This window comes from Trachurus japonicus, chromosome 19 (genome assembly GCF_045865225.1).
Source record: "Trachurus japonicus isolate A0001 chromosome 19, Traja_1.0".
NCBI classification, from domain to species: Eukaryota; Metazoa; Chordata; class Actinopteri; order Carangiformes; family Carangidae; genus Trachurus; species Trachurus japonicus.
In genome coordinates, this window is record NC_140925.1 from 12520544 (window position 1) to 12533956 (window position 13413).

Below are 13413 nucleotides of genomic sequence, written 5' to 3' on the forward strand. Positions count from 1 at the left end.
AGCTTCCCCATCTCACACACACATAGTCAGCTCCTCAGGATATTAGCTTCATCATGTCAAGTCAGGGTGAAACCAGCGGCATGGGAGAAAAACTGCTGACACCTGAACAGGTATGGACTGTCAAGTACATCTGCATTATCATAGTATCTTTGATCACTGTATATTTAACTTCTTTCTCTATGCTGGTCTCCAACCACATTACTGATGAGGCGATAATGAACTGACGATACTTCTCTTTAGGTTTCTGTTTCTTCAGTTTTGGTTTTATATTAATATTTTGGATGATTTTTTCTTGTCAAAGTTGAAAAATCCTGTAAAACTGACGGTTTTAGTCAGTTTAAAAGCTACAAGCTGCTCATAACCGAGTCATGCTGCCCAGATCCAGATATGTGACTATGATTCATGAAGGTTTGACTTTAGATGTGACTGAAAGCACTTCTGCTTCTGTGGGAGTTGAAACTGTTGCTGTCACCACAGAGAGGAGACGCTCTGAGTCTGTAAAGTTACTGGAACGTGTGTGTATGTGTTGTCCGAGTGATTTTCCTACACTGAACAACACAAAGAGTTATCTCTGACCAGTCCTAGCCTGGTGAGATGCGAGCAGGAACTGATGAAGCATAGCCTCTTGGATGAGAGGTGAAACATCTTCCAAGACAAATAACCAAGTCCAGTTGCATTCGATTTAAATTTCCTTGACCTGGATAAATGAGAATATTCACAGGCCTAACACAGAGAGTTATTTCACTGTTAGTCTCATGATCAGTGATAGAGGAAGTCTCTGACAGTCTTATCTCATCTGTGATGTTCACTGAAGGCTGACGGTTGATGAGAGTTGACAGTTTGATACCACCAGTTTGTTTGATTAATTGATCTCTCTCCTAATATCATGATTAAAGTTGCATTTTGTCCTTTATTTGCAGGAACCAGGTTACACAAGACCCAGACAGGTAAAATAGCATTTTTTTTTCAAACTAATTTGCTGGTTGACTTATTGGTTGTTAATTTGTTTAACCTCTCTCAAATAAAGTAGGAAAATAATAACAATCCACAAAACAAAACACACCACTACAACATTAAATGGTGAATATGAGCAGGTATAGCAGCAGAACAGTAGATAGGTTCAATAAATAAACAGCAGAGATCAAATCCAACAAAATAATCCAATTCTGATGTTTGAATGATTGATGTTTGATGATTAGCTACTATGTGAAGCAACCAAGTGAAATGTGTTAGCATGTAAACATAATTATCATTTCTCAAAGTGGGAAGTAGATTTTACTTTGACCTGCTGGAGAGACTACAGGAGGATTTGTGTCTTGTGGATATTTGTGCAAGATTTCATGGCAATCAGTCCGTTATTGATATATTATTAGGATTCAAAGTGGAGGTTGCATCACCAACAGACTAGCATTTCTACAGCTACATGCTAGCAGAGCTAAAATATTAGTTTAGCCTACTAGAGTGGCCCAGAGCATGTAGCATTGTAGCACATTTGTGTCTTTGTGTGTTTTCTGCAGTGTGTTCAGCCCTCTGGGCCACTGCACATCTGTATCTGAAGCAGTAGGCGGGAGAACAGTTGAGACAAAGGGTGGACTAGGACAAAAATCAGCCATGGCATGTTAAGTGCCAGAAATTATGTATCCACAGATGACAGAAGTGCCTCTGATGTGGTGAAATAGACTAGATATTTCTGAAAATGAACATGTTTCGTTTCTGAAAATGATAATATAATAATTGAAAGAGAGAGTATTTGTTGTTTTATATATATGATGTTTGTCAGTTTTCACCAGGACATGTTCGTAAACTGGGGCAGACAAGAAAAATGCGAGAGAGGAGGGTGAGAGACACATCATGACCTTTAACAGCTCAGATTTGACCTGGAGTCTATTCACTGACCTCCTCAACAAAATGAGTCACTGACAAATTATTTACCTGCTTCAGGATCTTAAAGAAGATGAGAATCCAGAGGAGAAAGCAAGAAGACACAAGGAGTTTGAGGTATCACAATCACTTCTCATTCACATGTTGCAGCAAGCTCTCCTGTTTGGCACTCACTCTGTTTTCTGTCTTCTTTCACAGCTGAAGCCGCTGTATAAGGAGCTGTTGTACACCATCGCTCATAAGATGGGTAGACCATCATCATCAGCGGAGGTGTTCACAGACAGACAGCTTCACCAGTACATCCAGGAGGTAAACTCTCTCTCAGCCTCACACACAGTAACCCATCAAGTATATACAGTGATGGCAAGTAACAAAGTACAAATACTTCGTTACTGTACTTAAGTAGAATTGTCAGGTACTCTGTACTTTTAGAAGTATTTATTTAGCTGACAACTTTTTACTTTTACTCAGTAAATTTCTAACGCAAATATCGGTACTTTCTATTCCTTACATTTCCCCAAAAAGCTTGGGGAATTGGGACTACGGGCATGATTTGTGACACCACAGTTTAGAAGCCAATCCTGGTCCAAAATGTAATGTTGAGAAGTGTGATGTGTAAACCTGAAGTGTACAATACAAATGCCTACAATTGACCATAGTGAAGTAGATTAGGATACATCTTGTGTCTGGCAGGTAAACTTAAGTGAACAATGTTTGTTCAAACAATAACATTGATGAAATGGATTTAAGATAAATTATCGTGTGGTTATTAGCTTTGCAGTGAATTGTGCAATAGAAATAGGCTACTTTTTACTTTTAATAATACTTTTGAGTAAATTTCAGAGCCTGTACTTTTTACTTTTACTTGAGTAGATATTTGGATCAGTACTTTTACTTTTACTTAAAGCAGAAGTAAGTGGTCCGGTCGTTTTCGCTAATGCTGCGTTCCAGGCAGGCTTTTGAAATCGTAAATTACAGCTTCAAGTCACAACTTACGACTTTGTAGCGTTCCAGGCAACCCACTCGTGTTTTTCCGACCTGTTTTACCGGTGAAAGTCACTATAACGGCCACTTGTAACTTCCGACCGGTGAACTCGTACCAGATCGAACTGGTACCACTTCACGGTCGGAAAAATACAAGTTTCCTTGAACGCACCATAACAGTCCTCGTCCCTACGTCGCCACATTCACGGCGTTCCTTGGCTGCACACACAGCCCTGCATGCCGTTCTCTCTCCTCATTGGATAAAAACTGTAGGATACGATAAATGTTTTCTCTTCGGCTCAGAGCAGAGCAGAGGGACTGACAGACCCGTGTTTCAGACCAAACACTCTATAGAAGTGATTGCTGTCGGAAGATACAACTATTTAAGACTTATATTAACACAAATATATCACTTACTTCTGCTTTAAGTCGTTTTTTACACAGGTACTTTTACTTCTACTCAAGTAAAGAATCTGGGTACTTTTGCCATCTCTGAGTATATATGACTGATCACACACACACTGTCCCGTCTACAGGCTTTCCTCATGACAGAGTCAGAGCACAGCAGTTTGATGGAGAGAGCACAGAGCGCAGAGGTGAGACGCCATCGCCTGCATCATTTGTAGTACTCACACTGCACCTCACCTGCTTTCATTCACACCTGCATAAGGCAGCTAGTAACAGTCTGACGCCACATTTCCAGCCTCCGGTGTACTGTCTGATGGCCACTGTGAAAGAAGCAAAGGAGATCCTGGGGAAAGACGTCAGTGGTGAGTTGCTTCAGGGCACTAAACACTAACTGGTCCTGACACAGTATTGTAATGTAAAGAAAATGAGTGACAGGATAACATTTGTCTGTTGGAGGACATGGTATAGCAACTAATATGACTACTAATGATAACAGCAATGACATGACACACTCAAAGACATTGATGTAAACACTGCCTATAAAAAGTACTCACCCCCTTGAATGTTTTCCCCTTTTCTTGTTTTTATAAATGAAATCATAGGCAATATAATTTGGCAGAAGTTTACAAAATGTCAAAGTGAAAACTTTTTTTTTTTCTTACAAAGTAATGTCAGGTAATCAAGGCTGAGCTAATTAATGTGAGTAATCGCACAGTGAGTGAAATGGAGATCAGTGAGTGAAGTTAAAGCATAAGTAAGCGATCCGGTCGTTTTGTCTAACTTCTTGTCAGCCGATGGAGTTAGCAGTCCCCGCCCTCGTCCCTACGTCACCACATTCACGCGCATCCCTTGGCTGCACACACAGAGAGGACCGCCCCTTTATGCCGTTCTCTCTCCTCATTGGATAAAGGTTGTAGGATACAAGGAAAGTTTTCTCCTCGGCTTACAGCAGAGCAGAGTGACTGACAGACCTGTGTTTCGGACCAAACACTCTATATAAGTGATTGCTGTCGGAAGATAGAACTATTTAAGACTTATATTAACACAAATATTCCGCTTACTTCTGCTTTTTTCACCATCAAGAAATGGAAGCAGTATTGCACTTGTATAAATCTGCCTAGAGCTGGCTGGCAAGAAGGAGACTGGGAGGGGGGCCACCAAGTCACCCACGACCTCCCTGAAGGAGTTAAAAACTTTAGTGGCTTGGATAGGAGAGACTGTGCATACAGCAACTGTTGGTTCTTCCCCAGTCGAAGCTGTAGGCGAGAGTGGCAGAGAGAAAGCACTGTTGAAAAAAGCTCATATCAAATATCAGCTGGAGTTTATCTAAAGGTATGTAGGAGACTCCGAGGTCAGCTGGAAGAAGGTTCGTTGGTCAAATTGAGCTTTTTGGCCATCAGACTAGACACTATGACACTGCACATCAGTTCAAACACACCGTCCCCGCCGTGAAGCATGGTGGTGGCAGCATCGTGCTTAGGGGATGCTTCTCGGCTGCAGGCCCTGCAAGGCTTGCAAAGGTAGAGGGGGAAATGGATGCAGCAAAATATTGTGACACCCTGACAATCTGACAATCTGACCTCAATCCAAACAAGAACGCCCAGTGTGAGCAGTTTTGCAAGGAAGAATGGACAAAAAGAGTCTAGATGTAGTATGATTTAGTCAGTGCAAGCCTGATTGAGACCTATCCACACAGAGCAGATGTGCATTTACTAAATACTAACTTGAAGGGGGTGAATATTTATGCAGTCGTTTATTTTACATTACAAATCTTAATTAATTTACATTATTTTGTGAAAATCTGCTTTCAGTTTGACATTAGGGAGTTTCTTTTTGGGAAATTCTGTCCAAAACCCCCAAATTGATAAAAGCAAGGACACTTTTTATAGGCAGTGAATGAGATGATTCATCCTCTTACAGAGAAATGGATTCTGATGATAATCTGTGTGTGTTTCATATTCAGTTGATATTGATTTTTATCAGTTCATTGCTGACTGCGCGTTTCGCTTTCACCTCAATTATGTGCGGTCTGTAATTTTTATTCGCCCACCCGTGAAGTTGTCTCCATGTCACGTGAGCTCAGGTTTCAGTGACCCGTACTGTCTTCTGACCATACTGGAGGATGAGGAGGAGAAGAGGACTCGCCAGTCCAGAGCCAAACCCTGTAAATCAGTTGTGAAAGATGCAGCATCCGGTGACAAGATCTACCAAACAGATGTAAAGAAACAGACCCTGAACCCCATCTGGAACCAGACCTTCATACTGTGAGTCTCAAACCACATACATATGTATGTCAGGTCAACCAGATTGAGATTTGCATCACTCTTTATTGTTTCTGTTTTAGAGAGTTTGGAGATGTTGCTGGAGCAAACTTCCATCTGGAGATGTGGTGAGAGAACACGGCTCAATGTCCTCTAGTACGACATCATCATCGTCAGCTTCATCACATCCACCCTCACTGTGCCTCTTGTGTTTCAGGGACAAGGACGAGGCGGTGTCCCTGAGCCAGAAACTGGAGGAGATCAAAACCAATTTTAACAGTATAAGAAGGTAGCAGACTCTCTGAGACTCTTACACATCACACCAGACCAGGGCCGCTGGAAGTCATTTTGAGCAAGGGGTGCTGAAAAAAAATTGCCTTTTTTACGACCCCCGTTATGGAGAAATAAACTCCCGACCGACAGAACAAACGGAGCCCTGATGCGAAGCGTACAATTCAGAAAAAAAACAAAACAAATCTGCCCACATTTCATGTCTTATTATAATAACAAAACTGGTCGGGATTTTAGTCATTAGTGCTATAAAGTGTCCTATAGACCTAAATAGACAAAATGTAAATAAATAAATACAGGGAAAAAACAACAGCACTTCCCATTGTAGCCAGAGACCGAGAGTTTGTAACAGAAGCTGTTCTCAGATGAATATTATGTTGCTTTTAATTAAACTTAACAATAATGCAATAACGAACCAATACCTAGGTCTATATTTATCTAAACCTGAGTCTCTGTACCATCACAGTCTATGACACACAACTCAGTTGTCTCAAAAATCTGTTTAGGCACACCATAAGGAATTATTATCCAACTATTTAATAAAATCTTCAATTTTCAGGATTTAAATCATTTTTTTCTTTCTAAATCGGTTACGGTGAGAAAGTAACTTTTCAATAAACTTTCTCTAGTTTCAAACTGACAGTGACACAAATACAAGGTAAAAACCACACAGCCAATTTGCAAACTTGGTAAAAGAGCTGTTCACATGAAAGATGACCAGATGACAAACTTGCATGGACATCTGTGTGTGTAAGGACGGCTCCGCTAAAAAGATCTGCTTCTTCCCTTTAGGATGATCAAGGATGCCAAGAAGGAGAAAGGTACTGACGACTTCCTGGGGAATGTTGTCCTAAAGCTACAGGTACGTCCTGTTCTCCTTCTTTACCAGCTACTTCACTCTTCACTTCACTCTCTGACTCACAACCGTCCCATGACACACACACACCTGCTCTATGTGACTGCAGGACCTCCACTGCACTGAAGACAACTGGCACAACCTGGAGCCCAGAACAGAGACGTATCCCGACCGTGGACAGTGTCACCTTAACCTCAAGTTCATCCATAAATCAGTAAAAAAAAATACTCATATCATCCTCATATAGACAACTGAAACATGTCTGTACAAACTTGTTTTGTTATGTGTGGCTCAAAGGTCGAATATCACCTCTAGGTTCCTGGAAGTAGGTTGGATATTAGTGAATAAAACATTGAGGCTGCTCTCAATAAGATGGGTGGGGGGTTGTAACAATATCCATTTTGGATTTTGAATGATTTGAAGGTTTTCAGCTTCTAATCTCATCAGGTCTCTGTGTTGTCTGCATAGTGATGGAAGGAGACATATTGATTTTGAATTATTTGGCAAATTAAGTGCAGTGTCCTCGTCCTGGAACCCAGTTTCTGAAATAGTCAGCTAAATTGTGCAATCCATTGTAACAAAGGCTGCACTGAGATCTGAAAGATTTCAAATGGTCTATCTGCTGCTAAGGCTATGTCACTGAGGAGGGCCATGCAGTATCAAGCTCTAAAAACAGACTGAATTTTGTCAAAGCAGTTTTTGATAGATTAAAGATACAATTTGTGTCAGTACCACCGTTTCTAAAACTTTTGAAAGTTTGGAAATTGGCCTGAATTGTTCAAACCAGATGGGGGAAAGTTTCTTTGAAAGGAAAGACCACATGTTTAAAGGTTGACTGATTAGGACGGCTACAGCCTTACTAAAGATTAAAATCCTTTTTGTAAGCCAGGATAACCTGGATAGCCATGATGATAGTTTATTTAACTGCACGGAGGTGTGTGTTCTGTGCCTGACAGAGAGACCTGACCCTGAGTGCTGGTCGCAGCGCCTACATCAACTATTGTGGGATTCTGCAGCAGTTTGTTGAGGCGTACATCTCCAAACAGCAGGTAAAGGTTACACACTCCCCTGTCAGAAAAGCCTGTCCACTGTCTTCGTCCCCTCTTGATGTTCTCATGTGTTTTCTCTCAGAGCTCTGCTCCATGGAAAGGTGAGCTGTGTGGGGAGGCTCAGACTCTGCTTGAGCTCTATGCTACGCAGACCGACCTCTCCCCTTTCCTCCAGGACCTTGCGTAAGTACCTGCTAACATCTGGCAGACATATTGCACCTGTGTCTGTTTCAAACACACAGCACCTGTAGCACACGGCAGATGTAGAAGATGTGCAGCAGCCTAAGAAAACAATGTTCAGGAAAATAAGTCTCATACAGTCCAAATCAATACGGCGTAGCACATTAAAAGACGATGCATTTAAGAATAGTGATTTCAAACATATCAGCAGCTCTGGGTTTGGTTGTGTGTTCATTTGTGTGTGTGTCTCTCACAGGAAGTGGGTAGCTTACAGTAAACTGTACCAGAGCCTGGAGGTGGACTCCTCTGTGTTGTTGCAGCAGCTCACCAGTATAGAGTACCATTGGCACCAGCAGGAGCTGCCGCACCAGCAGGTAACATCCAGCTCAGAGTCACAGAGGGAACAAATACAGGATACACTCCTACCTCACCTGTGCTATCTGCACAGATGCATAAAACCAGACACCTGTCCATGCAGTCCGTCCTTTACAAACATTTGTGAAATAATGGGTTTCCTATGTCTTTTTTTTTTTTTCATTTTTCCTTAGGATGGATTGATCTGATGAAAATTTTATTTTTATGTTTTCCCTGATGGAGATTTCTGTCATTATGCCCCAACAGCCTTTTTTTCAGCCATTTCCTTTTTTCACACGGTTTACAATCATAGCTAATGCATTTCACAAACAAACTGCCATCACGCAACACCTTTCATCATTTCCATTTCCCTTATTTGCTTCCTAAATCTATTTGTCAACCATTTGTCCCTACCTGCCTCTAATTATCATAATTTTCTCATCCTCTCCTAATCACCATTATCTTGAAAACATAATAAGTTATAATGGCATAATATGCTACAAGTTAGCTGCCTACTTGCCAGAAACCACCAAGTAAAATGACGTAACATAAATAGTCCTCTCAGGGCAATTTCAGATCACCTGATGTCAGGGGGGTTGTTGTATGAGGATTGGATTTACGATGAGTTAAAACAGAGAATAGGGTTTGTGTCTGTCCACAGAAACAGGAACTGGGAGACTCACTCCATGGCTTCCTGCAGTACGGACTCTGTCTCGTGGCCAAATACAGAGACATCTTCCCTCCAACTCCCTCTGCTAATTCTAAACTCCACACACTGCTCAGGTACAGACCTTTAAAATATGAATAAATACTACATTAAAAAGCATGTGTATTTCTGTGGCGGGAGTAAAACTGTGGAATAGCTTGTCAGAGGATCTCAAACAATGCAAAAACATAACACAATTTAAAAATAGATTAAAACATAGTATGATAGAAAGCTATGAACAGGATTGAATAATTGGGTGTTGATTGCAACTGTAATGCTGTTAAATTATTTATTTATTTTATTTTTTTTGGCTACACTTGTTAATTATTGGATAATTATTTCTTTCTATGACTCTGAAATCATGAAGAGCTCTAATGGATATAATGGAAAATTGAATTAAAGGGTAGGCATCTATAAGCTAGATAGCTTCAGCCTACACCTTTTCGATCTATTTATGAACTAGTTGAACGAATGATGGTATTATGGAAGGTTGACTGACTGTGATTGATGCTCAACTGTAAATAATTTTGTGTTAAAGATCGAATAAACTATATGCTTTTCCTCAGAATCCTGGTCCAGATTTGTAAAACCAGGGCCTTTCAGAAACTGAACCCAGCCCATTTTGAGTTGCAGGATGAAGTCAACCTGGCCATACAGGTAAGTTACCACAGTGACAACATCATCGGTGTATGAAATATATAAGTCCTTGTTTCCATCAGATGCACCTGTACCTTCAGACAGGTACACAGGAGTGGTTCACCATCAAGAAGAGTCTGCACCAGCCCATGACTAAGGTAGCTACAGAGCTCAGGACCTCTGACACTGTGTCTCCAGGTGTCACAGCTTTATCTCCCAGTATTAAGGTCAGGCTGTTTTTTCAGGAGCGGCCCCACATTGTCAGCGCCCTCTCCAAGCTGATTGCAGAAGTGCAGGAGGACATTAAACATAACAAGGACAACTGGAACAAGGTGTTTGTGAGGTAAGGAGGGACAAGTGGGCACTGACAGACATTCTCATGATCTTTTGACTTTTAAATCACAGGTGTGTAACAGATAACATTAAAGGGATAGTTCACCCAAAATTCAAATTTAACTAATTTTCTACTCACCCTCCTGTCGACTAAGGATTGGGAGATGTTTCAGACTCATCCGTGCCTTTTTGAAGTTAGAGGCAGGGTCCGCACAGCACTGCATTGCCATATGATGGTCGCAAACGGGGCTCATTTTTCTTCAAAACAAAAAGACACACCAAAAACCATCCAAATACCTCCATACTGCTCGTCTGTAATGTCCCTCTTGTATTGAAGCCCCGACACTGGGAGCTTCCGCTACAAACAAGCTTAAAATATAGACTTATTCGATTTTTTTCGGAACAATTTCTCATGTCGGGGCTTCAATACAAGATGGGCATTACAGACGAGCACTATGGAGGTATTTGGATGTTTTTTGGTCTGTCTTTTTGGACGAAGAGAAGTGAGCCCCGTTTGCGACCGTCATATGGCAATGCAGTGCTGTGCGGACCCCGCCTGTAACTTCAAAAAGGCACAGATGAGTCTGAAACTTCTCCCAAACCTTAGTCGACATGAGGGTGAGTAGAAAATTAGTGAAATTTGAATTTTGGGTGAACTATCCCTTTAATAACTGCTGCATTTGAGTTCAACTTCATGTTACCAGTTCACACACAGAGCTTGTATTTAGCTTTAACTTGTATATCCACCAGTAAATGATATAAAGGAGAACAGAACAGACAAAGAAATTTAAAGTTCAGACAAAACTTGATGAGGAATATTTGTATTAATCAGTGTCCCTGGTTGTTCAGTGCTGTGCAGGTGGACGTGTTCACTGTGGTCTATCGGAGGTTTGATTCTCTGGTGAGTGATGATGAGCAATGGTTTTAAGATTACTTGGTGAACTGTACTCAGTTGTCTCATCTCAGTACATTCCCCTTACCTTTGTCCACAGCTAGCACAGGAAGTGAAGGACACGCTGTCCCTGGTGGAGGGTCACATGGAGCAGCCTCTGGCCAACAGCCTGTTCTCTGTTTACCTGAGTCTGCAGACCATCCACAAAGACAAGGCCTTCTTACAGAAGAGGTTAGACACAACAAATCTGTGAATCTATTGGCATTAGCTCATTTGAGTTTGAGCTCATTTTTTACTTTGAGTTAATTCGTGTGTTACCTCATGTAGCCTATGTGCCATTAACTTTGATGAGAACAGTTATCAATAAATTGTCAGATAATAACAAGGGTAAATCCTCAACTTCATCACTTGAGTCAGGTTACAAGTTTTGTAGCACTGTATACTGAAATATTATTTACAGGGCCGTTGCTAGGAATTCTGGGGCCCCTGAAAGAATACTAAAGTGGGCCCCTGACTTTTCCCCTTTTTTTCTTAGACTACATATGTATTATCATTTTTTATTTAGCCTACTTTGTTTTGATGCTAATGCAGCATTACTAGGAGTACCAGTCAGGGTCTTATGCAGAATAAATCAGTCATACAAAGATTAGACTACTGGGGTTTTTTGTGGGCCTCACTGGGCGCTGGGCCCCTAGAATTATCATCACCTTTCTCCCCTATACAACGGTCCTGATTATTTATTATGTCAACTCATTGTTGGATTGTTCCACATTTACAGAACCTAACTGACTGTAGAACCTGTAAAAGAAAAAGACTGTGAGAGATGATAAACAACCAAGGTAGATTTTTTGTAGGAGGTGAGGAAGTTAGGTTGCAGTAAATATAGAAACATTAAAATGACAGGAATTTGTATTTCTTCGGACACAGCCCTTAGATAAGGCCATGGTCTCTGGTGAATCCTCTGCCTCATTTTAATCTAATATAGCTTCGTCAGGACACTGGCCGATTCAAACACGACTGCCTTGGAGTGGAGGAGTTGATGGCGTGGGAGTCCAAATGTTTTGAGAGTGAAAGCCTCAGGTTATCACTGATGTAACTCCACAAAGTTCACACCTACACCTCAACAACAACAACAACAACAAAAAACTTAATTTGCAAAGCAAAGTCAAAATACAGATGAGGTTGCTTCACCATTATGCATAACAGGTTTTTGTTTCAATCAAACAAGAGCACACAGTTTGACCAATCAACTGTCTGAAGACTGAGATCAGTTGATTAAGAGGATGATCTGTGTCTGCTATAGTGACTGTCTGGCAGAGTTGGTTAATAAAATAGGACTCTTTTATGTCAATGGGTGCAGTGGCAGAAGCCTGCACAATGACCTGGCCTTAGCAATGTCCATTACTGAGTCAGAACAAACTAACCACACTGTAAGAGACAACATTTGTATTATATTTACTGAATTAGGCTGAACTGTGTCATTTTGTAACATGTTTGGTTAGTGGTGTGCTGCAGGATTTTTTTAATGAACAATATGTGCCGTGGCTCAAAAAAGGTTGAAAAACACTGTATGACAGAACATACAGATAAACAAATATAATTGCAACACTAAAAGTAGCAATACAACCAAACTATTCTATTGCTAATTGAATTTGAACCTTACAGATTATTTCTTTTCCACTGTGAGGTACAAAATGTATCAGATTTTGATTCACGCACTCACAGGCCTCAAATAGATACTAATCAATAGACATTCAGTACATCCAGTACACAAATTCTTCATTCTGTTCTTATACAATTAGTCAGAGCCTTTGTGACCTGTGAATGAAGATGTTTTAGCTTTTAGCTGCTTGAGACTCTTGATGACTTCTGTTGTGATTCATTGACAAACCTTTCTTTATTTGGCTTAAGCAAACCCAACACTGACCGTCCAGATGGTTCTTACATGGTCCGGTTCACGTCATGGCCACGCCGAATGTCATATCCACCGAGGTGAAATGTAAACTATATGGTCACATGAGGGTTGAGCTCTGTGTGTTGTTTCAGGGGACTGCTTGAGCTGAGCAACTTCCACGAGGATTTCAGAGAAGCTCTGCCATACTGGCTCAACCAGGCCTTCAGCAAAACTCAGGACCGGGTAGAGCGGGCTGTGCAGGTGGACCAGGTAACTATGTTTTATGTTTTATGTTTATTTGCACGATTATAAAAGCAACAATAAAAGCAAACAATTAAATTGAAAAAAATACATGTGCGGGTGAGTTAGAAACCCATTACGGGCTTATATTTAAACCTCACCTACAGGGCCGTTGCTAGAAATTCTGGGCCCCCTGAAAGAATACTAAAGTGGGCCCCTGACTTTTCCCCTTTTTTTCTTAGACTACATATGTATTATCATTTTTTATTTAGCCTACTTTGTTTTGATGCTAATGCAGCATTACTATGAGTATTAGTCAGGGTCTTATCCAGAATAATTCAGTCATACAAAGATTAGACTACTGGGGTTTTTTGTGGGCCTCACTGGGCGCTGGGCCCCTAGAGTTATCATCACCTTTCTTCCCTATACAACGGCCCTGCTCACCTAT

The 13413-nt window shown here is 41.0% G+C and overlaps 1 protein-coding gene across 1 annotated transcript in view; it reads left to right on the plus strand.

The window, feature by feature from the left end:
- unc13d (unc-13 homolog D (C. elegans)) overlaps positions 1–13413 on the plus strand; it is a 19708-nt gene continuing 6295 nt past the window's right edge. Inside the window, exons 1-22 of the mRNA XM_085761834.1 lie at positions 1–110; positions 921–947; positions 1781–1837; positions 1942–1998; positions 2080–2190; positions 3402–3461; positions 3569–3635; positions 5357–5537; positions 5618–5662; positions 5752–5823; positions 6618–6687; positions 6791–6895; positions 7638–7730; positions 7813–7913; positions 8167–8284; positions 8926–9047; positions 9537–9627; positions 9708–9764; positions 9852–9949; positions 10789–10840; positions 10932–11062; positions 12878–12995. Of these exons, the coding sequence (XP_085617960.1) occupies positions 54–110; positions 921–947; positions 1781–1837; positions 1942–1998; positions 2080–2190; positions 3402–3461; positions 3569–3635; positions 5357–5537; positions 5618–5662; positions 5752–5823; positions 6618–6687; positions 6791–6895; positions 7638–7730; positions 7813–7913; positions 8167–8284; positions 8926–9047; positions 9537–9627; positions 9708–9764; positions 9852–9949; positions 10789–10840; positions 10932–11062; positions 12878–12995 (1890 nt within the window). The 5' untranslated portion in view covers positions 1–53. The remainder of the gene's footprint in view (positions 111–920; positions 948–1780; positions 1838–1941; positions 1999–2079; positions 2191–3401; positions 3462–3568; positions 3636–5356; positions 5538–5617; positions 5663–5751; positions 5824–6617; positions 6688–6790; positions 6896–7637; positions 7731–7812; positions 7914–8166; positions 8285–8925; positions 9048–9536; positions 9628–9707; positions 9765–9851; positions 9950–10788; positions 10841–10931; positions 11063–12877; positions 12996–13413) is intronic.